General features: G+C 42.2%; 2 protein-coding genes and 1 long non-coding RNA gene across 8 annotated transcripts in view; 2 read left to right on the top strand and 1 right to left on the bottom strand.

Annotated features, from left to right (window-relative positions):
• The first annotated feature begins 9,501 nt into the window (after positions 1–9,501).
• Positions 9,502–16,671, top strand: APOH (apolipoprotein H). Of its 2 annotated transcripts, XM_051797700.1 has the most exons (8): positions 9,502–9,647; positions 10,642–10,818; positions 11,758–11,854; positions 13,197–13,273; positions 13,869–14,057; positions 14,622–14,801; positions 15,301–15,498; positions 16,291–16,671. In XM_051797700.1, exons 1-8 carry the CDS (start codon positions 9,584–9,586, stop codon positions 16,359–16,361), a joined length of 1,053 nt encoding a protein of 350 aa, XP_051653660.1. In that variant the 5' UTR covers positions 9,502–9,583; the 3' UTR covers positions 16,362–16,671. The 2 variants fall into 2 exon arrangements, with proteins under 2 accessions (XP_051653660.1, XP_051653661.1); XM_051797701.1 differs by lacking the exon at positions 10,642–10,818 and having other exon boundaries at positions 9,533–9,647.
• A 424-nt stretch (positions 16,672–17,095) lies between these two features.
• Positions 17,096–20,078, bottom strand: LOC127475677 (uncharacterized). Of its 2 annotated transcripts, none has more exons than XR_007906277.1 (2): positions 19,938–20,078; positions 17,096–19,556 (listed from the first exon to the last, which is right to left on the bottom strand). It is a non-coding gene; the product is annotated as an uncharacterized LOC127475677 (long non-coding RNA). The 2 variants fall into 2 exon arrangements; XR_007906278.1 differs by having other exon boundaries at positions 19,802–20,024.
• A 34-nt stretch (positions 20,079–20,112) lies between these two features.
• Positions 20,113–24,484, top strand: part of CEP112 (centrosomal protein 112) — a 155,433-nt gene continuing 151,061 nt past the window's right edge. For 2 of the 4 annotated variants that reach the window (XM_051797642.1, XM_051797641.1), the window contains exons 1-4: positions 20,113–20,245; positions 20,947–21,145; positions 22,095–22,285; positions 22,945–23,075. In XM_051797642.1, coding sequence (XP_051653602.1) covers positions 21,046–21,145; positions 22,095–22,285; positions 22,945–23,075 — 422 coding nt within the window. In that variant the 5' untranslated portion in view covers positions 20,113–20,245; positions 20,947–21,045. The remainder of the gene's footprint in view (positions 20,246–20,946; positions 21,146–22,094; positions 22,286–22,944; positions 23,076–24,484) is intronic. The other 2 variants (XM_051797644.1, XM_051797643.1) reach the window with 1 other exon arrangement.

Here is a 24,484-nt window from a genome sequence, read left to right as displayed (position 1 = left end):
TGAGTGTAAAACAGTTTTTTTGTATGTGTTCTCATCAGAATACTGAGTGACAGCCCAGTGTTTCTTTTCTCATCTCTCAGGAGTATGAGCAGCATGGTAAAATATCTCCTAGTTATAGAGCTGAATCAGAGCCTGATGCTGTTACACACCAAAAAGTGATGGGGGTCCTTTGGGATGTTTCCTGGGTTTTATTGCTTTCCAGATTGTACAAACAAAAATCTCTGCCTCAGCTGGAGTATTTGCTGTCATTGTTGTTTTGCAGATTTTGTCCTTCCCACCAGCAATCACTCAGGAAAATTTTGAATATCTCTTCCAAAAAGTAATTCACATTCTTTTGAGTGCACCAGAACAATTCTCTTGTGTAGGCAAATTTTCAGTCTTCAATTGTACACAGAAGAAAAGGCAGAAAGGGAGAGACTTTGGAAATACAAACAAAGCGCTCAAACCATGTGGAAAAAACAAACTGCTCTTGTACCAGCTAAACAAGAGAGCCTCTGTGATTTATTTAGAGAAACATGGCACCCAGGTCTGGAAGAAACAGAGGTGGGTTTTGCCAGGGACAGCTGACCCCTGGAATTCCTTGTCCAGAAGAACCAAACACGAGGGACCAGCACTGGGGCAGGACATGAGCACGGGCTCAGGGCAGTGAGGTGGCCTGGGAGAGACAGATGTAGGATGTCTCAGGCCAAACACAGCTGGCTCAGAAAATTCCCTAAATGGAAACTACTCAGAATGTGAGAGATTCTTTGTAGGAAGCATCATCATGCTTGCTTTTCTCACTTCTCCTCACGCGTGCGCTTGTGGTTGCTCTCAGAGACAAATCCCTCTGGGTGGGCTTGAAGGACCCCGCCTGAACCACTCCCATTACCTTTTCTATGGCCTTCCTTTTCTTCTTTAAGGAAAGAGAAAAATATTTGCTGTACCACTGCCAGCTGACAAGAAGTTGCCCTCAAAAAATTACTTTTTTCCAGTGTTCTGCATTCAAATGTGAGCTGTACTGCAGGGGTTAAGTTTGCAGGTCAAGACCCTCTGTAGGTGATGCCTCAGAGAGTAGAATATGTCCATCAAATACAGGTTAGAAGAGCAGAGCCTCTACACTGTCCTGAAACCTTTTCCTGACGCTCTCTTGTGCTTTTCTGCTACTAAACTGCTACAAAGAGTAAATGACTTTATACTGCTGGAAAACATCAGCTTCAGAATATCAGGATGTGAAGCATCAGAGAGCTGCTGACAGAGCAGGATGACACAGTTTCTTCATGGTGGTTATCACTGAATCACAGAATCATTCAGGTTGGAAAAGCCCCTTCAGCCCATCGAGTCCACTCTGTGCCCAATCCCCCCCTTGTCACCCAGCCCAGAGCACTGAGTGCCACGTCCAGTCATTCCTTGGACACCGCCAGGGAGGGCGAAATTTCCCACTAATTTCAGTGTGAACAGAAAGGTGTGGGATATTTTACCTACCATATTCCCACAAACCTTCAATTGAAAAGGATGATTATTTTGCCAGAGTGGGATTTTGCCTCGTGGAGACGAGAGGTGCAAATAATTATTCATATCATACTTCAAATCATTGTTTCTGACAGCTGGAAATCGTTTATCACAGACAAGAGAAATAGTAACGCTCACGTTGCATTTTGTTTATTCTGGAGAATAAATGTGAGAGAAAAACAAAACATATCAGCTGGAATATCCAGGATATTCACTTCTTCTCCTGTGCCACCTTTGCACTGTGACATGTTGACGCAGGGAAAGCAGAATGTCATTTCCAATGGTAAGATCTCCAATTATGCCAGGTCCTTCTGTGCTCTGCACAAGTGTTTACACTTCTGGAAACGCTAATAATTGAAATGACAAGAGTTTGGCTGGACAAACACAGCTTTAAAATGTTTGTTTAATTTAGGAGAACCGAAAAGCGACAACACTGACGCACAAAACGAGCTGACATTAATTTAAAAAAAAAAAAACAACAAAATTTCAAAACCCCACAGTGACAGTTAACTGAAAAATGAAGTGTGAAAAACCTCTGTGCCACAGAGATGGAACAAGAGGAAGGATTCTGTTTGTCAGACTGAACACTCATTCAACTCCCCACTGGAATTTTCATTTAAAAAAAAAAAAGGAAGAAACTGTCCTTTAACGACAGTGGAGACTATTTTTGGTCTTTTAATACAGTATTGTGGATTAAAGACTGAAAAGATTAGCAGACTAATAGATATCATAACAAGGGAACATCTCCTTAGGTTGTGCTAAGTCAGTCTCATGCTGCCATTCGGGTTCACAAGATATGATGACCTCAATAGCCCAAAATTCCTGTTTGGATGTAAATGAAATGATTTCTTATTTACAGATTATTTACAGAGTTCAACATGATGACATTTAAATTAATTTTCTTCCAGAAAACGTAATTTTAAAAATCAAATATCTCCCCTATGACGCTGTTAAGAAAAAAGAAAAACAACCCAGGGCATTCCAAATGCAAGTGCCAGTGGATTTTCCCCCAGATGTGTCATGCCTGTGAGACAAGATCTGGGCAGCTCGATTTAAAAAGGTTTGGAGCAGTGGTTAAGCCAACTTGTACAGTGGACTAATATTATTCAACTTGACTACAGGCTGATGCCCATGGAAAAACAATGACTTCTCATTACTGACCACTTCATTACAGGACACGAGGGAGAAAAATCAGGGTTTTTCCCCTAGAAATAATAATAATTAAAAAAAAAATCAAGAAAATGTGCAGCAAACTTTGTGCTCTCTGTGCATTTTCAACTCCTATCATAAATATTTTGCACTCAGCAAAGTGCTCACGAGCTGTTCTCTCCAAAACATCTGGACATTTTCTCTTTTCAAACTCAAATTGATGAGAATGTCACTGATATCAGTCCTGGCAATGCTGGAACGATTGCAGTTTTAGTTGGTTCTCTTGCCAAAATGCTGGCAGCATCTTTCTGTCTTCCCAGGCAACGAAAAATCTCCCTGTGCAACGAATAAAGGAAAACCGACCTCCCATATTTATTTTTGTCATTTTTACAGAAAATTACAAAATAAATGCAAAACTCAGAGGAAAACCTGGCTAGATGATGATGATGATGCAGCTTACAACACTAGAATCAGAATTTTTAGAGATACAAACACACGTGGAGCTTGTCAAAGCAGCTGAGTGGCCTTCTGGAAAGCACAAGGCAGAGCTGCATCTTCCAAAGGAACCAGAAGGCCAAAAATTTCCTTTAATAAAGTGAGCACTTTTAAAAGCCTGGCCTTCATTTAGTTGTTCCAAATAGGATTTGAGCCCTTCAGAAAATCTGATTCCAGTTATTGATACTGGCCCTTTCAAAATCTGCTTCCTCCTGGGAAAGCTTCACCCTGGATTTATTACTGGAGATGAGACGATGCCACAAAGGAAAATTAGTTTATTGATATCTTCCTACTCTCTAATGGTCCCCACCATAAAAGTACCATCCTTTGGGGTACAGTTTGAGTCTGTTAACAGGATCCAGACACAGAATAATGTGATGCCATCAGCATCAGACGTGGCCTCATCCCCAGGGGTGGATGGGGAACCTTCAACAGCAGCAGGACATTTCTAGAAAAGATTTCTAGCTCAAGACAAACTAATCTTTCCTGTCACATTAGCTCTAAACTCGCCCCCTTACATTTAAATATTCATTTAAATATTCATTTAAATGTAATATTCTATTTAATATTCTTAAAAATCAGCTTGTAACAGTGGTCTTCCCTCCAGACCCAACATTTCATGACATTTTCAGCTCTGAGACTTAAGTTTTTAGATTTTTCAGACTTGTTGGTGAACTGTGAAGTGAGGAATCCCCCCTTTTGGAGTAATTTGCCAAGAATACAAGATTAAAATATACATATATAAGGAAAAAAATCATAGTCAAACATTTGCGTCGATTAATAAAGATCCAGGGGGAAAAAATCCTAATCTTGTTATTTTCTTATTTGTATATAAACTGATTCAAATCACATATTAAAACACTGATAGAACACCATTAAAAAGCTTCAAATGAAAGCAATGACAAGAGTTGGGAAGGTTTTGGGTTAGACCATAAGTGAGATCAGTATCCACTTTTTGATTACACGGTGCAAGAGCTGAATCATGACGAAGGTAGATTTATTCATCCAGAACACTCTGGATTCCTGCCCAGAGAGAACTTAACAGATGATATCTGTGGGTTAATAGAGATCAGAGGATCTCTCTGGATTGGAGCTGTCGATTCCTTAGGTGATACAAATGGAAGTCTCTGCCGGAGCCAGAGCATCGATCCCGGACGGACGCGCTTTTCAATGAAGTTTTTAACGTGGATGAATGTGCCAAAGAGCTTCTCCATTGCTGATCCTCTTATCCATCACTTGGGGAGACCAAAGAATGGCAGTAAATAAATCTGGTGGTAGCTGGGCTTTCCCAGAGCGTTGTGGCAACGTGCCAAGGGAGGCACAGATGATTTGAGAGTGTCCTCGTTTACCCGGAGAAATCCTTTATTGGGAGGGATGGAGTCATCCGAGGGTGAAGCCTGGCAAGGATTGCCCCTCTGAATCAAGGAGTGGTGAAATGCTAATGGCAGTTTGATGTACTGAAAGTGTAAAGTGCACTCCTGCAGCAGTGAGTTTTCCTTGGAGAACTTGCATCAAACCCTGACCAGGCCTGACCCCTCTCCAGCTTGTAAACAACATGACAACCGGAGGCAGTGCACACACATATCTAAAAAATAATGAAAAAAACTAGGTCAGATGCTGCTGTCACAAAAATCTGTGGCATTTGGCTTCATAGAAAGTGGAAAAATAATGAGGAAGAGAATCTTGAAAACTTTGTTTTGAGCTTGATGGGAGAAGAGAAGCAGTTTGGCTTGAGCGTGGAGAGTACCTTGACCCTGAGGTTTTTTCTCTGGTCTCTCCCTCACGACACCTGCCTGGCTTCTTCCTTGAATGTGTAACTACATCAGCCCTGAGGGAAAAGGCAAAAAGGTGGAACAAGGCAAAAAAAAGGGTGAGAAGGTCCGTGGCTCCACACTGTGCTTTTATGCTGACATCTCAAAAGTCATCCCTCGCAGATCTGTTCGCTGCAGATTCAAACTCTCACGGAGAACAATTTGCCCCCGAGGCTTCAGAATTCAACATTCCCGATGAAGAAATGCCACGCAGGATTTTTTTAGACAGCCTTTAGATAAATTTATCAGAGGAACAGACTGTTTCACAATATTTGGGTCACAGTAGAACTGTGAGAGAGATTCTCCGGGTTTTCTGTGCAGGAAATGAGAAGGCGGAGAGGAGGAAGTAGCTGTAAAATGCTCTCTGGTTTTGTACACTGTGAGTTTAATGTATGTGGAAACTGGAACACCCTCATGCCTCTGTGAGAGGACACAGACCTGCTGTCACCTGGAAAACTTGTTAGTGACATCTCAGATTAATACAGAGTGGGGGTTTTAATACTTCACAGTGAGTGCTTAAAGTGATTTAAGGTCCAGGACTAAAATGATATTTAAAAAAGAAGAATTTGGAAACATCAGTGGTAACTAGGACTGCAGGTTACACCTAAAATATGCTGAATATGAGTTGAAATAGTATTTTTAAGAATTATATAGACACTGTTTACTTTTTATGTCCCCGAGACGTTCTGTCAGGTCAGTGTCTGTTACTTTATGTTTACTTCCAGCATCTTAAAGATCACCTCATTCCACTCCCCTGCCTTGGACAGGGACGCCTCCCACTAGACCAGATAATACAAGAATACAAATGAATAATTTTACATATACCCACACATATATACCTTCACTGAGAAGATAATACACTGCAAATGGGTCCTGACTTGTGGCCAACTGAACATCTTGCTAATAATTAATGTATACATCCAAATTCTCTACACATTAAATATTAAATGCAACTGGTATAGAGAAAGTCAGGATTGTCTCAGCTTGGCAGCATGAAAGGCAATGACTGGACTGTGAATTAGCACCTGCTCCTGTGCAGGACCCCAGAGAGCTGTGTGAGCCCCCTGACCTTCACCATGTACTCCAGAGGGAGGGATGGCTGCACACAGGACAACCCAGTGACTGACAGGTGAACCAAAAGGAACAGTGGGAAGGAAGCTGGAGTCTGAATATCTGATCCTTGCAGGAAAAGGATGAGAATGCTGGTCCAGCTGCAGTCCCAAGGCCAGTTTTCATGCCAGAAAGAGCCACAGCCAGCAGGGGCTGGCACAGGGAGGGCTGAATTCAGGCCTTTCCTTAATATTCTACCTCAGTGTCCCCAGTCAACACACTCCTGTCGATTTGAGAAGATCCTGCATCTTTAACTGGTTGTGTTGTGCGTTTTCTAGTTGAAGGACAGTCATAAAAGCCTGAGAACAGTGGGTGGTGCAGATCCATCACTTGTCTGGCAGGACAGACTCCCAATAAGTCCATGGCAGGACCAGAGGGACATATCCTAGAATATCAGGAAAACTGCAGCATCAAATAGAGAAACAGAAAAACAGGTTTTAGGAAGGACAGAAGGTCTGGTTCGTTAGCTAGGGAGCTGTTACCTTGCACTGACTTTATATCTGTCTAGTTCTTGCACACTTTTTCTCCAAGAGACATAAATTCCTGTCTGAAAGCCTTTGCCTACCTTCTTATTATCTTGTGGCCTGATTATAATATCTTTCCCTATTGTCCTGACAGCCCCAGTTGACCCAGTGTCAACAAAGAATGCTGCTGCACTGACTGCTTTTCATCATCAGTTTTCTTTTAGCATCCCTCTACTTTTTTTCCTTCTTCTTTTCCCTTTTTACCTTCATTTTTAAGGCCTTTGCTGGCTTATCCTCTTCCTCTCTCTTATTACTTACTGTACCCACTCTGCTCAGGCAGCAATGCCAGTCTCCATCATTTAATTGCTGCCTTTTCAAACACGATCTCTGCTTTGCTGCCCTTCATATTTTAGCACTGCTTTTGCAAAGGCACTTTGTTCACATCCTCCTGCATATTCTCCCTTTAGGCTGTGGTAGCACAAACCCAGGTAACAATTAGACTGCTGGGATATGGTATGGCTGATATCATCTCAGGGTGTTCCTGCACTGCTTTCTCTGCTTCCAACTGCCATTTCTTTCCTTAGAATATAATAGGATTTGGGGTAGAGACCATCAGTCTGCTCTACATTTATGTGGTCTCTAATGAGACAAAATTCTGCTCCATTATTTGGTTTTCAGGAGCTGTGATATTAAATAGTTCACATGCAAAAGGAGTGGGCTGGATTTGATGGAAATTCAGATGATATATAATTGAATGCTATCACAAACACAGCAAGAACTAGATTGGTTTGCTTGTGCTGTGCCAGGGTGAATCCATACAACTACAGTTGTCTTCACAGAATCACAGAATCTTAGAACAGTTTGGGTGGGAAGGGAACTTAAAAATCATCTTCTTCCAACCCCTATCCATGGGCAGGGACACCTTCCACTAGCCCAGGTTGCTCCAAGCCCTGTCCAACCTGGCCTTGGACACTTCCAGGGATGGGGCAGCCACAGTTTCTCTGGGCAACCTGTGCCAGGGTCCCACCCCCCAATGAAAAATTTCATCCCAATGTCCCATCCAACCCTGCCCTCTGTCAGTTTAAGGCCATTCCCCCTTGTCCTGTCCCCCCATCCCTTGTCCAGTGTCCCTCTCCAGCTCTCCTGGAGCCCCTTTAGGCCCTGGAAGGGGCTCCAAGATTTCCCTGGACCCTTCTTTTCTCCAGGTGAACACCCCCAGCTCTCCCAGCCTGGCTCCAGAGCAGCCCTATGATCATCTCTGTGGCCTCCTCTGGACTTCTCCAATTATTGGAAAAGACAAGATTATTTGTAACATACATTCCAATGTTTCTCAATGCAGAGAAAAACACATTTCCACAAAGAATCCCAATACTGCAGCTACTATGCAGTTATGTGAAGTACAGAAATATTAATTTCTCAGTTTTGCCCGCAGTTTTAAGTTTCGATTTTAAGAGCAGTAAAGTTCTCACGCAAAAAAAAAGTATCGGGAAAATAACGTGCAGACAATTTAACCCCTTTTCCCTCTTTTAATAGTGCAGAAAACTTGGGAAGTTCCCTTCCATGGCAGAGGTCGTTGCGCCATCTGCTGCGGGCAGGGGGGAACCGCGTATGGACGACACCAAAACGTCCCTAATTGTGCCCATTTCGTCCTTTTTAAACACAGGAAAGGATGTAATCCACACAGGAGGCAGATCTAAGGAAGCACTAAACCAGAGGCAATAAAGTTCACTACACCCCTGCAGTGTGTCTTCAAGGGAAAAACTACTCGTGAAAGAGAAGAGGAAGCAGTAGGATGTGACAAATGGAAAAATAATCAGATGTAAATACAGAAAATGAAGTCAATTTTTTTCTGTTGATTTAGCACTGGTACTTTGCCCTTTGGCACTGTGTATTTGGTAAATATTCTGAACAGGACGTTCACAGCCTTTTCTTTCTGAGGAGAATGGCGTGTTCCCACTTGTTTAATGTTGTGGCTAAAATTTGTGTTTTAAACGCAAACAGAGAAATTTCATAAAACAAATATAAATAAACAAACTATCAAAGATCCCAGCAGTAAGAGCTTGACATAACCCAGCTTCTCCTAGAGCTTCAAATGTCCCTCACTCCCCCTCACAGGCTGTGAGTCAGCAGGGGAGGAGGATACTTAGATTAGAAACACCAAACTGTGGAACAATGATTACACAAACGTTATTTTGGTTGCACTTCAGATGCTCCTGCAGTTAAAATCTGCTAAATTAGGAGAACTGCAGTATCAGAACCTCAGCTGATACCTGTGGAGTTCTGACTCCATGACCCCAAATTGCAGCACCAAAGCAAGGTTTAATACCACCCAAAAATATGACTTAAGTTTGACCCCCTTGTCACACATCAGCACAGGCCAGAAGTATAATTTCAACCTTCCTGCAGCGCTGGCATCGAGCACTGTCTCTGCTGCTTTTGGTTATGTGGTAGTTGGAAGATATTTATTGATGACAGGAATTGGATCAAACAGGCCCCTGAAGCCTCAAGTTTCAGGCCAGATCATCATCTGGTGTAAACTGGCACGAAGTTGGCACCTGCCAATGTCAATGTCACTCCAACACCGATCATTTTGCCTTAAAAATATTTTGTTACAACTCTCAGGAGCCCTTGGTACATAGAAATACAGACACCCGGGTGGTAAACACGAGCTTCTTAGTGACAGTTCTATTAATTAATCCAGTATCACATTCCAGATATCCTCATCTTTTAAAGATGCTTAGAAGACAATATTGGTTTTTTCGGCACCACCAATCCCAACAGGAGATGCTCCAAAGAAACACCCAGAGATGCTCCACAGAAGCACCCAAAGAGGAGCAGTTCTGAGCTGAGATCGCCGCCTGAATCCCCGCATTATGCACCAACGCACCATGTGAGGGTTGGTTCAGCCTTTATTACCAGCAACACAAGGAACCTTCTATCTTCTGTTTACTGGGATGGGAATAAACACAGGGAGTTAATATGTAACCATCCTTTTGTGGGTGCCTTGGGTTTTAAGGGGAGAAACTCCGGCCCGAGGGTCACTCGGGACGTCGGGGACTGGCGGCGATGCACCCCCTGGCACTGCTCGTGGGCATCGTGGCCCTGAGCCACGGGGCTCTTGCAGCAAAAGGTAAGTGTCTTCCTGTCATCCTGTAAGTGGGAATGAGGGAAGCTGGAGAAAACAAGAGGATTTTAAAGCCTTTAGATAATTCCGGTCAAGTGTTTTGATCGGGGATTTTCTCTGAAAGCGATTTCTGCTCTTTTCCCTTTCCTCCCTCTGTGTCTCCCCACGGTGAGGTGAGTTGCTGTATACAAAAGAATAAAATGAAGGAAAATAGAAGAACTGTTGACAGAAGTTTTGGGTTGCCTGCATTCCAAGGGGCACTGCATGTGCCTGGAATTAACCTGCTTCATCCTTCTGCCCAGCTCCTGCTCACATTGCTCTCCCTTCCATCCAGCACAGCTTCTGCCTCACTCTTCTCCTCTTTCCCCCACATCAAGGGCTCTGGGGACTGTTTCATGCACCTTCTCCTTCTGTTTGCCATTCATTTTTCCAGCCCAAGCTCTGTGTCCCTGTCCTCTCTCCACAATCCCAGCAGGAGCCTCTCTCCCTGTCCTCTGCAGAGGCTGCACCCCCTGTTCCTCCCTCTCTGCTCCCTCCTGTTCTCACCCTCTGGGTTTGTTCATGCTGTCAACACGTTAAACCTGGTTTGGAATCAGAGCTGTCTGATGTAACAAGAGGGTTTGCCCCAGCAAAAAACCGGAGAAATCAGAGAAAACCAAATTTAATTACGAGAAAAAATTCAGATTACAAAGGAAATGCATTAGTTTGCTTGTAAGCCCCTCTTGCCCTCTTCTGTCCAAAGTAATATGCCATAATTGACTCATTTTGCAGACCACCTTCATAAACCTATTTTGAAGGAAAAGTCAATTTTAGCTAAAAAAGTGACACCAAATCTAACTGGGGGCATTGGTAGAGCTGCAAAGGAGAAGAAGAAGATATTTTTTCCTGACTAATAATTATGGCAGCCATCAGCTGCCTCACTGAGGCACGCACAGGACAGGAAGATACTATAACTCCAATTTTCTACCCAGTTTCCTGTAAAGCCTCTCCTTTCCTCCAGTGTGTCCCAGGCCTCCAGAAGTGCTGTTTGCCACCATTAACGTGGACAAGCAGGTGTATGAAGTGGGTGAGGAGGTGGAATACACCTGCAGGCCTGGGTTCATGCCCAACAATGGCCAGAGGAAGTACACCTGCCTCCCAACTGGCAAGTGGGCCTTCAACACCCTGCTGTGCCTCCGTGAGTAACCCCCTGCCATGGTTTGAGACCCCCAAAAATCCGATTCCCAAGTCCAAGCCCCCCTCCCACAACTCACCCCAGTGTGAGAGGGGTTTTCCAGACACAACAGAAGACTCAATATGGGGGGAAGGGAATTCTATTACAATTATTACACAAATAAATATTATAATACATTATATACACAATTCTAACTGTCTCTCCTATGATAAAGCAATATTTACATTGGATGAAATCTCTTTTCCCTCCAATAAAAGTCCAGAAGGGAAGAAGGAAAGATCCTTTCCACGTTCAGGGCAGCAGTGTCTCTCTCTTCAATGCAGCAGTCGCAGCTGGAGTTGTTGTAGTTGGATCTCTCTCCATTACATCCCCAAATCCTGCTCCCACCCTGGTGCTGGGCACTGCTCTGGAAAGGGGATTTATAGGCCATGTGAGGGATCACATGAGTTTAAACAGATATACCTCCATCTCCAGTTGTTCTTCCCTTATGTGCTGGGAGTGGGACGGGAGAGAACAGGGGAAGGATCTTCCCATCCATGTCCCATGGCTTCCACATTATCCTCTGCTCCTGGATGGGGATGGAGGTTGGACCTGGACATGGGGAACCTTCATCTGCCCCAGCCCAGCAGTGCCTGTGCTCTAACATCAGTAACCCCTGCATTTATTGTATCCCTCGCCGTTCATTTTTATCATTTCACTGCACTGAAGTCATATTCCTCAGAGAATCAAATGCTAAAAGAATATTCAATCAAAAGAGCTTCAAAATTACTATATTTTCATACAAACAGAACATCTAGACTTATGAAATGTAGTACATGGGAGTAGAGAAATGTGAAGGACACAGGATGAACCTTTATGATCAACTTGTTCCCATCATAATGAAATCATTATTTCATGCCTCGTGAAATAACATTATCTTTTCTTTTTATCTTTAATTAACAGCAAAGAGATGTACCCCTCCTGGACCCTTGGAGAATGGAAAAATTGATTTTGTAGAACTCCAGTATCAGAGTACTATAAATTTTTCATGTGAACCAGGGTAAGCATTCCCTTCCTCATACTGTTAAATAAACAACCTAAATCACTATGTTACATTCTAGTATCACCCACTGCCATATTGCAAGGCAGAGAACTTTGAAAACTGCACATAAAAACTCATCTACACTTTGGAAATTATTTTTAAAAAGCCTATCTAGTGATCCTCTATTCAGTCTTGGCTGTAACATCCTGGAGCTTTGCTACTCCAAAGCAAAGTCTTACAAATATGGAAACTATCAAAACAGCAGAGATTTTATGCAAAGATTTATTCTGGAGTGCTTTCCCCTGCTTTTTAAATCCTCTTATTACATCATGAGATGAAATCCTACAGCAGAGAGTGGATAATCTCCAGCAAAGTTGTTGTGCTCTTCGGCTCTGGAGACTGGAAATTGTGTTTCTGTGCCTTTCCGAGCTCAATAAATGAAAACAAGAGGTTAATCCTCATTTGGTCCCTGCAGTAAAGGCACTTTTACTCAAGGCTACTCACTAACTTTAGAAATGAGGATGCATTCAAAGAAAAATAGTTATGGTTAATTCAGGGAAATATTTGATAGTATTTCATTTTGCTTGGGTAATTAATGACTAAGCAGTCCTTACCTGGAAGGTGAGACATAGCCTGGAGTTCACTGAAGTGTCAACAGTCTCAACTCTTTCATTCTGCAAAACAGGAACAAGATAAGGAATAAATAAATTCTGCTGTGACACCAAATGCAGCAGTGGGACTGGATTGGATGTTGCTAATTATAATTTACTGGTTTTCAGCTGTGTGATATTAAAATGAGAGACACATGCTGAATATTTCTTTAAAACTCAGAGTAAAGGCTAATAATGTAAGTGCAGAGGAGGGGAGAGAAGCATTTAGTGTGCATATGGAAACTGAAGTGAGTGTCTGGTATTAAAATATAATCATGTAACTTTAGTTCTTAAGAGTGTTGAGTTCTTTGCAATATTTGATCCTAATTGCCATCATTAGCTAGGAAGTCCTCCCAAGAAACCATAACATTTGCATTAGCAATCATAGATAAATGTTTGATACTTACAAATATCCATAGTATTAATCAGTCGTAGAAGTTAATACATAAAACAGAACATATAATTGAAAAAAAGCAAAACATCTTCTTGTATCCAACCTTCTGCCTGGATCTTTGCAATACTTGAATATTAACAATTTTTTCATATTTGAATCCAAAATTCAGGAAGAGCTGGACTAGTGAAGGATTTCAGAGCTGGACTCTTTAAGTCTGTTTTTGACAAATGTTAATTTTTCTTGCAGAGAACAACTTGATTTTTGTCCCTGTTCATTAAGCTCTCTGATAACCAGTATAGTATCTTTTTTTTTTCAGCTACAACCTCGTTGGGTCAAAAACAAGCCAGTGCATGTCAGATGGAAAGTGGACTGGAATTTTTCCACAGTGTCAACGTGCGTGTTTCAAGACTAAAGAACTACTCTACTCTTACTCTCATTCCAGAAAGACTCTTTTCCATGGCTCAGAGTAACATTTATTCTTATTCAGAGCTCTTCCACAGTGCAGTGCAAAAAAAAAAAATGGTTAGGAAAAATCCAGCAGAACCCTGGATGTTTGGTTTTAGGTCTGTGGGCTTTAGAGAAATACAGTTTAAAGGTCTGTACAAAAGGCCAGGATCAGGGATGCTATTTACAGCTGGAGGTAAGAAGTTTATCCACTCAAATTCCTCCTCCCTGTGTATAAAAAAGAGGATATTGTCATGCCTTTGCACTTGTTATACAGGGTTTTGCTCTAACCTGCCCTGCATAAAGACTTTACTGAAAGAGCAATAGTATTGTCTGAGAAATACAGCAAAAATCATGAATTCCATGCTCTAGGACTCCTGAGACCTTTAATCTGAACTACTTGTTTGGTCAGCTCTGATTCCATGAAGGGCACTGTGGGTTCATTTAGTTACAAACACGTTGCTCCTCTGATTCCAGGAATAACTTGATCTCTGATTTTCTCTGTTCTCTCCCTTTAATTTCCATGAACGCTGTGCTTTTCCAGCGGTGACTTGCCCACCTCCCCCCATCCCGGAGTTTGGAGTCCTTTCCTACCGTCGCTCAAAACCTGGAAACGTTTCTCATTTCCTGGACACGATCACCTTCGAATGTGTCCCCCCTATGGCACTTTTTGGGAATGAGACAGCCACCTGCACGGCCAATGGGACCTGGAGCAGCATTCCAGAGTGCAAGGGTAAGGAACACCTGAAAATATGCCCTAGAATTGTATGTTCTGTACAGAACTACGTGAACAACCTTAATATTTTATTTTTATTAACAACTGTTGTTGCAAACGTGCAGCAGAATTATTCTGCAGTTCAGGCCCGTGGATGTGAGGGGGTTGCTCACACGACGTGGCATTGCCAAAATATTTGCTGCAGGTATAAAGGTTATATAAACAAACCCTGCTAAATGGAGTTCCCAGTGGGGAACCTGAGCCTGGCCTCCAGAGTGCAGCCAACATTTTATTCTAAGCTTGGATTCATAGAAGAAACAATCAACCTCACCCTTAGTCCTAAGAACTTGCAGTGAAACTATGCCATGTTTAAGTAGTTTTTTGCTATAACCACAGACTGATGTGTATTTAAAACAAGTAATGTTTGTTTATTTGTGGTGGTTTTCTAAGCTGTGTTTTCCTGTGCAAGGGGCTGAAATGAACCACTGTGGGAGTTTTATGTGTTTTTCAGGTGTATAATGTGTTTTTTTAGACCCGTGACATGGATAAAGCTTTGGTTTTGGTTTTGGTTTTGTCCCACAGTTGTCACCTGCCCCACTCCAATAGGGATAGAAAATGGATTCATAGAGTTTGCTGTCCGCAGGACGTACCACTACAACGAGAGTGTCAGCTTTGGCTGCCAGCCCACCTATGTGATGGAGGGATCCAAGCATTCCCGGTGTGAAAAGTCTGGAAACTGGTCCACAAAACCGATTTGTAGAGGTATGCACAACACCACCTGTTAGAAACCACAGAAAACTGAATTTTCCTGTCAGACTCTGCCTGTTCCTCACTGCTCTGTGCAGGAGCTGCCCTCAAAAGGAAACCAAAATCATAATTGCAAGGCCCTGATAATCTAAGACCACTCCCAACACTGAACATTGTATGAATGTAGGTATGAATGGTATGATTATATGTATGAATGATGCATCTGAATTGAATTCAATAATCAGCCACATAACTTTTTTTTGTCTGAGTTTTTCCTCTCCCTATTTAATATCATTAGAAATTTTGCTGAGGCTGGATTTCCACTGGAAACTTTTGACCCTCTGCTTCGGGGTCTGAATTTCTTCAGCACTGTAATACCAGCAGAAGTTCTCCAGACATATGTGGGACATACTGTTTTTCATTCTGAAATGGCACTTGTACAGGAATCTGATGGCATCTACTCCTCTCCTTTTCAAATCCTTACATCTTCCTTATAACTGTTTTTTTTTTACAGCACCATGTAAGATACCAGTTAAGAAAGCTGTGGTGTTATACAATGGGGAGAAGAAGAGAGTTCAGAATGACCTCAAGGAGGGCATTCTGCACGGGGAAACCGTGTCCTTCTTCTGCAAGAACAAGGAAAAATCCTGTGCCTACACTGTGGACGTGGCGTGTGTGGATGGCAACTTCACCCTCCCTGCCTGTTTCAAAGGTAGGACCGAGGCTGATCCCAAACCAGCTTCTGGTGTGGAATTACAAGTGCTTTAGTGTGGGGGGCAGTGTCATAGTTCATCCTCAAGCCCTCTTTGAGTGGTGAATTCATCTGCCTTGGACTGGAGTTACTGGGTGTTTTGGAGAAGGAAATGATGCACAGCATAAGTGTTTTTTTTTGGATACATCAAAGCCCTGCTTTAATTCCTGTCCTGTTCTAGAAAGTGCTATTTAAAGGCGGTCTAGCCCAAAGAAAAGGCCATAGGTAAAAGTATTCTGGGATTTCAGGAATGCTTGAATCAGCACCTTCTCTAGGGGTAAAGAGCCTAAGCACTGCTGCAGCCTCAAGAACCTGATTTTTCCCTCCTATTCTGCTGAATTATTCCCACATTATGCTGATCAGAAACACACTTTGGACCAAGAGTGACAAAAAGCAGCTGATATAGCTGTGGTGAGGAATTGATGCTGGAGGAACCGCTTCACAGGCACACAGGCTTTTAGAAGAAATAAACAGCCAACACCCATGTTTGTTAGAAAAGGGAATGTTTTGCGTTTGTTTTCTCAACATTCCTTGCACAGAATTTTCCTTGTAAGTTTTATTTTCATTTGAAAGTGGAGGAAAAGCACAGACTACCCCCCATGAAAACATCTTCCCTCGCATTTGGCAGGGCTTCTGATGCAAGTAGCTTAGCTTTCATTGCAATCAGCACTTCTTCAAGATATTTTACTACAATGCAAAGAGTTGTTTTCAGGCGTGTTCCAAGAATTTAACCCAAGTTCTTGTTTCCAACAGAACGTGGCTTTTTTTCTACTCTCGTGAAGAAGGACCCATCTGACATGAAACCATGTGAAGATGAAGCATGAATTAGAGAAATAATACAGTACTAAATTTCTGCCTTACTGAGACAGAGCCTTTCACATACGAGAGGAAAGTGTAAACTTCCAGGTGAACTCCAGACTCCAGGAATGCAGTCTCACCTTTTCCCTCCCACAATCCCCACCAGCCTCTTCCACAAGCTATGACACATTATTTCAGCCATTAACCTCCATTCTCTCTTCTCTGCCTTCTTCCACATCCCTGCAATGCTGCTTCTCTTTGATATTTCCAAAATTTATACAACTGTAAATGACTTCCTCAATAGCAGTTGCTTTACAATAAAGTGATTTTCAGCCACTAGCGTGTTCCTATTTAATATTACCTAATCATCAATTAAATCCTTTAGCTCTGGACTGATTTACACTGAAAGGCCTTAATCATTGGTAATTACCTGGGTTCTGATTCCATTAACACTCCCCTGTGACAGGGAGTGGACCTTTAATTATAAATAGGCAGAGGGTCAACAGCCTGGGATTTTCCAGAATTTATGTAAGTAGAAAGACTGAGATTTCTAAATTACTTTAGAAGCCAAATATCCAACCACGATTTAAATGTCAATAATATCACGTTAAGCATTTTTTTTTTAATATTTTAAAAGACATTCAAAAGTTACTAAGACCATTTCGATTTTTTGAGATTCTAACTTCACCTGAAACTGTTGTTTTAAACAACTGTTAATTTTTACCACTGTTTCAATATTACACAATGTAACTGCTTCATCTTTTTTTTTTTTTTTTTTTTTTTATTGAGCAACAGCAGTGATCTCTGGTCATTAAGCAGCTTTGAAGTAAATTGTACTTTTAATTTGATTTATGATACAGGCAGCTCACTGGTATGATCCAATCTGACAAGTTTTGTGCTTATATGTGTATTTCCATTCAGAAAAAAGTAATTATGATTTCAACATACTAGAAAGTGATAGAGAAATACTTGTTGTGCACATATAATGAATTGTCATGAGTCATATACATGGTTCCCTCTGCAGTATAAAAGCCTTTTCTCTGATTAAAAGCATAAGTAAGTTACACAGCATGCAAGCTACTGTAGAACTTTTAAAAGAACCATTTAACATTAAGATCAAACTACTTTTAAGATGCTACAGCTGCCATTAAACAACCCTGAACATACTCTAATTATCTTTTTTTCTTTTTTTTTTTGAAGGCTGCATATGAATATTTTAATAGTATGACTGATATAATTTGTCCTTACGCTTCCTACTTTTAAGGAGAGATGGAGGCAGCTATTATTAAGTATTTAATACTTTGTACTCGTCAGCAGTTTAATTCTCTAATGCAGAGACAGATGAATTCATGCTGGCAACTGGAGTGGGTATTTCATTGGTACAACGTGTGCTGTGTTTTGGTTCCCAACATGTTAAAGTGGGATCCTTGAATGACAAGGCCAAGATATCCATAATTTCTTCTAACACATCCATGAAACAGGTGGCAGGAACCAGTGAGTTTGGAAATGTCGTGTGGATCCCTCTCTGGGATCGGGACGTCCGGGATGGTCGCTGAGATACCAAACACAGTTTAATATTAACTCTTGTTTCACAGCAAACCCCGTGAGGTTGGTGTAACATTCACTGCCACCAAAATGCTGCTTGGCCCCGAAATGACTCGTGTTTTGCACAAAAACAGTCGCCTCAGGAAAACTGAGATTTTTTTTTCTGAGCAAATTTTCCCACCTCTGCTTTCCCATGCAGCAGGATAATGACTGAGCTCGTCAGCTGGCCCTGCTTCCTCGCTGGATATGCAGTGTGGAACACTTGAAAGGATCACCCTTAGGAGCCAATGTTCACATGCTGAATTTATTATCTAGTCTCCTGAAGCAAGAAGAGGGAGAAAAAAAAAAATCTGTGACCTGTTAACTCTTTGAAGTAGTGAGGTGTTTGTGAATCACAACTTTTCAGACATGAAAGATTGGCTCAGAAGGTCTGAAAAATAATGTCTTGCAACTCGAAGTGTTCCAGAGGCTGGTAGGAGGCAGTGAAACCTGCCTTTTTCTTCCACACCCCCCCCTTTTTATTTTTTTTGAGGTGTTTGAAAGAATGCCTTAAGCTGTGTTCATGTTACTTGTGGCAACCTGCTGAGACAGTTACAGAGATAAGGGGACATGGTAAAATGAGGTGAAAAAAAAAAAGCTGAATGTGTTTTACTTAAATGGTCATATTTTTACAATTCAAATTGGGAGTATTCTCTATTCTGGCTGGGATATTTCTGTGTTCTGTAACAGTGATTTTCTCAGGAAGGTCAGTGCACATCAGTGCTCCTCACATCCAGGCTGCACTTTGGCTGGAGACAAGACCTCAGTAATTTCTTCAGTCTTTTATTTTTCTTTCATGTTTTTGGACAGAAGTTATGTAGTTATCAAATCACTGCAGGTAGGTTTCAACCTCTCTGACCACCCTGCTCTGCACTGGTAAGCAGACCCAGAAACTGGAGCTATTCCTTCAGGAAATTTCTCTTGGAGCAGCGATTCCAATTCCATTGGTTCTGCTCGGCCTCATGTCCTTTTTCACCATATTCCTGCAAAGTCAGTTTTTCAAAGTACTTTGTGACGAGCATGACAGGGACATACTCAAATCTGAAGGCAACGTGCAGAAACAAATCAATGAATAACAACATACAAAAAGGGTGGCTTAGAAATTCCCCCCCTTTTCAATGGTGAAAACCAGATTTGCAAAGCTGGACAGAAATGCAAACCTCTCCCTGCATCACCTGACCAACATGCTGATGTGCTGCCCCTGGAAAACCTGCCTGGAGAGTCACATTCTTCAGTCCATTCAGCCTTTCATATTCTAGCAACTAATAGAACTCTCCTCTGTCTCCTATGATTTGGACAAATTGGTTTTATACCGACTACAAAATTCCCCTGACAAATCTGATTATTTGAAGTGATGATTCAGAGAAGTCTGGCAAGTTCAGCCACCTGGTAGTGTCACTGCGCTGCAAGAACCTACCCTGGTTTTAAGCCAGACAAAAAGCAGTCTCATCTTCCACATTATATTAAATGACAAATATTTTAAATATTTAATAAGAGGTTTTATTTGGGATTGCACATACACACAACCATTGACTGAAGAAGAGACTGAAGAGCTCAAAGGTCTGGGAGATTTCTCTGATTCTTTGGGATTCTTCCTTCCTTCTTTTGGATCTTTCTTTTCGGTTTTCTTGGTACGGCTACAAAAGAAGTGCAACCCGTGGGTTCTGGGGTAGAGATGTTGCAGAATCACAGAACATCCTGAGCTGGAACAAGGATCATGAAGTCCATCTCCTGGTCCCGCACAGCACCATCCCCAAGAGGTGGATGCTCAGGTGATCCTCACACCTGAGGGGATCATCCAAACCCTCCTGGAGCTCTGGCAGCCTCGGTGCTGTGACCACCGGCCACCCTCTGGGGGAAGCACCTTTCCCTGAGATCCAACCTGACCCTTTTGTGACACAGCTCCGGCCGTTCCCTCCGGTCCTGTCCCCGCTCGCAGGGAGATCAGCGCCCGATCGCGTAACGAGCCCAGGCAGTGACCGCGTCCCTGCCCTGCCTCCCCCGCGGCTCCCACGCACTGTAATTAACCCCAAGCGGTTTTTCCCCGTGCAGGTTTCTGGGCTCCAGCAGCTCCCCCGGCCCACCCCCTCTCCCCAGGCCGTGCTCGGGTGGGGCTCCAGGCCGGGCTGTCCGGGCCGTGCCGCCGGTAACCCGCGGAAACGGAAACGCGCGGGGCCCGCGGGGCCGCCGGGAGCGGGGCCGGTTTGAACGTTCGGCCGCCGGCTCAGCCCGGCCGTGCCTGCCCCGAGCGGGGCCGGGACCCGCCGGCTCAGCCCGGCTCTGCCTCCCCCGTTCGGGGGTCCCGGCCCGGCTCTGCCCTCCCGAGGTAAAGGGGCAGCGGCCGGGGAGGTGCCCGCGGGCGGTTCGGGGCTGGGAGGGAGGGGATGGGGATGGTGGGGACGGGTCTGTGCGCAGGGGAGGGACGGTCAGCGGCTCCGGCGGGCACAGGGACGTGCGGGTTGCGGGTGAAAGGCACAAAAACGGTCCCCGGTTCCAGCTGGGAAACGACCCTCGGTTGGTCAGACCTGGTGCTGATAACGCCGAGGTTGTGGGGTCAATCCCCATCTATTTACTTAACAGTGATTCGCTTAAGACGCGATGATCCTTTTGGGTCCCCTCCAGCTCCGTGGTTCTGTGACAGTTTGGTGATGAGCGCTTGTCTTTGCAGCGCTGCTTCCTCAAAAACCAGCCCTGACAACGTTTTTGGTTCTGCCGCTTTTAACTATACCTCTACTTGCTTCTGGTTTCCAGTTTTTCTACTAGTTTCTCCTTTTTTCCTCCTCTGCCTTAAAAAAAAAAACCCAAACCTTTAATCCTAAGGAGTACTGGGTTAGGAACGCGGTCCCACACAAGCGCCTCGAGGTGCTCTGTACAAATTGCGTGTAATGAATACATTTAGCGCGTGGTTGGAAGTTCAATTTCAAACCCAAACAAACACATCCTCGTATCTGCTGTTTGCAAACAATCCCTCTTAGTTTCGTGTTTGTTTGTGCGCAGTTAACACATCTAGTTTTGTTTCCTGCCTAGTTTCCAAGCATGTCTTTGCGGGGCCCCGAGGTGAAGACAGACTGATGTAAAGTGAATTTTTGACCTTTTCTCCTCCGACGTGGTGAATGTTCTTCCAAAATGAGCAGCGAGGACGAAATCTCTGAGAAACTGGATACAGAATTGAATCGCTATGTTGTGGCTATGAAGCCTTATGTTCTAAAGCTGCAGGATAGTTCTGGTAAATATGGTAAAATGTGCATTTAAAGGCTAATAACAGAATTCTAGGTGACTGATTATTATTTTGTATCTATATACTTGTATATAGCCAGAAACTTAATGTCTGTTATGGCATGGTTTTGACATAGGGTTTGTCCAACTTCTAAAGGTGGATTTTTTTTAGATACTTTCTGCAATTGTTTGAGCTTATCTGTGTTATCATCACAATGTGAATATGCTTTTTGCATAAACACATTAGTATTTCTTTTTAAAAACCTAATACAGTAGAAACTAAAAGCTTCTCAAAGGCATTGTTTTTGAGATGGCCCTTACAAATTACAAATATTTTCTAGTTATAAAGGTGTTAGAATTTGGTTGGGAATGTGTAATAATAGGACAATCAATTAGTAAATAATTTTTTATAAATCTGGTTTTTTTACAGCCAACTAGTTATTATTAAAGCCACATACCCTACAAATTAAGACCTTTCTGTGTGAACGTTTAACCAAATGAATAATTTCATCATCTGGTAGCAAAACTTGTGTAAATACAGATTATTTTTTTTTAATTAATGAATATTTATTTATGTATTTAAACTATTAATGCTCATGCAGGCTGTAAGTTGTAGTTAATGGCTGCTCTTGCAGTGATTGCAGAATTCCTGGTGATTTATGTCTTCTGTCCTTATTAGGGATTGATTCCCAAACATGCCATTTCTGGAAGTGATGTAAACATGAATTTATAGAAAATGTTTCTGGAATATGTAAATTTGAACTGTTGTTAAAGACTTATAAATAATCTGTTTAACTGTTTTTGTTTGGTTTGGTCATTTGGGTTGGTTTGTTTTGCTTTAAACTTTTGGGTAGAAGGGAAACACCCGTGAAACTGGTGACCAGTGATGGCTTCTGTTTCTTCAATGTGTTTGATTTGCTCTGAAAATGTAGAATGAGGATGTATATCTGTGTTTTCAGAACGAAGAATATGTGCACTGTGGATTAAAAAACTCTGCAGACCCTCAGGAGCAGGGGTAGGATTAGAGGGAAGGAAGAATCGGAACTTGTATGCAAAACTTTTGCTCCACATGCTGAAACAAGGAGTCCTGGAGGGACCTTTTGCACAAAAACCAGAACAAGGATTGCTGAAAAGTTTACCTTCCCACATGGTGAGTGTGAGACAAACAAAGATATACCCTCAAGATACGTTTGCCTCTTTGATTTGGCACGAATGTGAAAAATGACGTTGGGAAAATCTTTTAATGGGCAAAACCTCTTATGAAACCTTTATCTTCTTCAAAATTCAGATTAGAAGGCTTATAAAAATCAGTGTTCTGAAGAAACAATTTCTGATTCTTTGAAAATATGGAATAAAAAGCCATTGAGGCTTTCTTTTGTCTTAATCAGCAGTTTTGTGAAAGAAAAAATGTGCTCCAAGGTGGTGACTTTAGTAATTAGAGGTGATTATAGGAGGCTGTGTATCTGTGAAAGATAAGATGGCTGTTCACACAGATCTTGTTAAGCTTCTTAAGTTTGTTTTCTGAAGACCTGAATATATTGTGTTGATGCTGGCATCAGCTTTAATGGGATAACAATCCTAATTTATGCTAAAATTACCCATACTGAAGGAAGTAAAGTACTGGAAAACATTTACACTGTTGCCTGTTGTATGAATTTCCATGGGTTGGGAGTGTGGCATCTGCCACTGCCTTCACTGGAAAAAGGATGTTTTTACTGCAGATATTCCTGTAAAGAACAACTTTTAACTCTGTAAAGAATGTATTGGTGCAAATATATTTTGTTGATTTTGCTTTTATTCTCATTACAGACAACTTTTGTTGAAGAACTAGGTACAGCAGGAGCTGTGAGCAATAGCTCAGGCTGTTTGCCTGAGTGGGTACTGGGAGAGCTAGAAAACAGTGAAGCTAAAGAGGAATCCTCTGTATCAACAGCACAGGGGTAAGATTTCTGTGTTTGCTTTGTTCAGTATTTGATATTTAATAGATTTCTGATTTGATAAGCTATGGATGTTTCAGTTTGTGTGAGTTTGTGGTGAGTCCATCATCAGTGTTTGTACTTGATAAACAGAAACTCAGGTAATTGCTTCAATGTAATGAAATATTCTAGACTTTTTCATTCTTACTTTTCTCCATCGTGTCTTCTTTCATCCTCCATACCCCTCCAAACTCTGTCCTCTTTCCCTTCCTCTTGTTCTCCTCCTCCTTTCAGTTACAGACACTTAACTTGGAAAATCTAAGTTAACATTTGTAGTCTAGGGCCATAATGCTGAAAGGAACTGTTTTATCAAATAGTTATTAATGGCTATATTTCCTATAGAGATTAGAAATCTAAACAAGCACACAGATGGTGGATTTAAAGGTTGTTCTATGATTGTTTCTCCCAGGTTTTTGGGGTTTTTTTTAGAGGAAGCAGAATAATGGCTTCCTGCAGATAAGCAAAGTTTGCTGTTCTGTGAGAAAGGAGGAAAAGTTTCATGTGTACAGAGAGATTTGATTTATCTTTTTGTGAGTGTGTTGGTTCACCCTGAACACCTATTTGTCTTGTGTTTCATCAGGGCTTTTTTATGAACTAGCAAGATTTCTTTATATTTCCCTTAAGCATAATAAATCTTGGATTCCAGAAGGTCAGGCTGGCCCAGCTGTGCTTGTTAAAATTTAGGAGGCTAAAAATCAGAGCTGCTGCCTGGGGGATACTCTGCCATGGTTTTGAGTGGGGAAGACTGCAATGGTTCCATCCTTGTCTGAACAACAACTCTTTGAGTTTGATTTAAAATGTTTTGGTCCATATCATGGTGGCTACTACAAATCCATGAGCTTTGTTGGTGACCAGCACCACCTGTGCTTAAATCCTACATGTAGGATAATTTAAAAAATTCAGCCTTGCTCATTTGCAGCTCTGCAGCTGAACCCTGAACACCTGTAGCTACACCTTGTTCTGGCAATCCATTGGCTCTGGGGAGGTTTGCAGGAGCTCATAAGCTTCAGCTGCATCCTTAGTTCCAATCAGTTGGGAATAGAGCTGCTCACAGAGCAGGGAAAGGGCTGAAATGGGTCAGGTTATTGAGGCTTGTTCTCCTGTTGGCTTGGAAAAATGTCCCTGCAGTATTGAAGGAGTGCCCAGCTGGTCAGTTGGACAGCGTTGGAAATCCTCAGCTCTGTTCTGCCCTATTTTGAGGGAGTCTTAGGTAAATTTTAGTTCAGTCTACTGTTCTTAAGTATTTACTTTCTGGATTTTCTTTGCAGCACAACTTGGTGCTGATTATCAAGATCTATGTTCCTTTTTGGGTTTTTGGTGTTTTGTTTTGTTTTTTAATGTGACTGCATTTCAGTCATGGATGGAGTGGCCTC

Source organism: Manacus candei, unplaced genomic scaffold (assembly GCF_025592945.1).
Source record: "Manacus candei isolate 608988 ecotype Guabito, Panama unplaced genomic scaffold, ASM2559294v1 h1tg000047l, whole genome shotgun sequence".
NCBI lineage: Eukaryota > Metazoa > Chordata > Aves > Passeriformes > Pipridae > Manacus > Manacus candei.
The sequence above is the reverse complement of the archived record's forward strand: the minus strand, read 5'-3'. Positions and strand labels throughout refer to the sequence as shown.

What these genes read in the sequence shown, in the direction of transcription:
- APOH (XM_051797700.1), top strand. Translation starts at nt 9,584, where the DNA reads ATGCACCCCCTGGCACTGCTCGTGGGCATCGTGGCCCTGAGCCACGGG. An exon ending in AATTTTTCATGTGAACCAGG is followed by an intron (nt 11,855 to 13,196) that starts GTAAGCATTCCC and finishes TTTTTTTTTCAG; the next exon opens with CTACAACCTCGTTGGGTCAA. An exon ending in CCTCCCTGCCTGTTTCAAAG is followed by an intron (nt 15,499 to 16,290) that starts GTAGGACCGAGG and finishes TGTTTCCAACAG; the next exon opens with AACGTGGCTTTTTTTCTACT.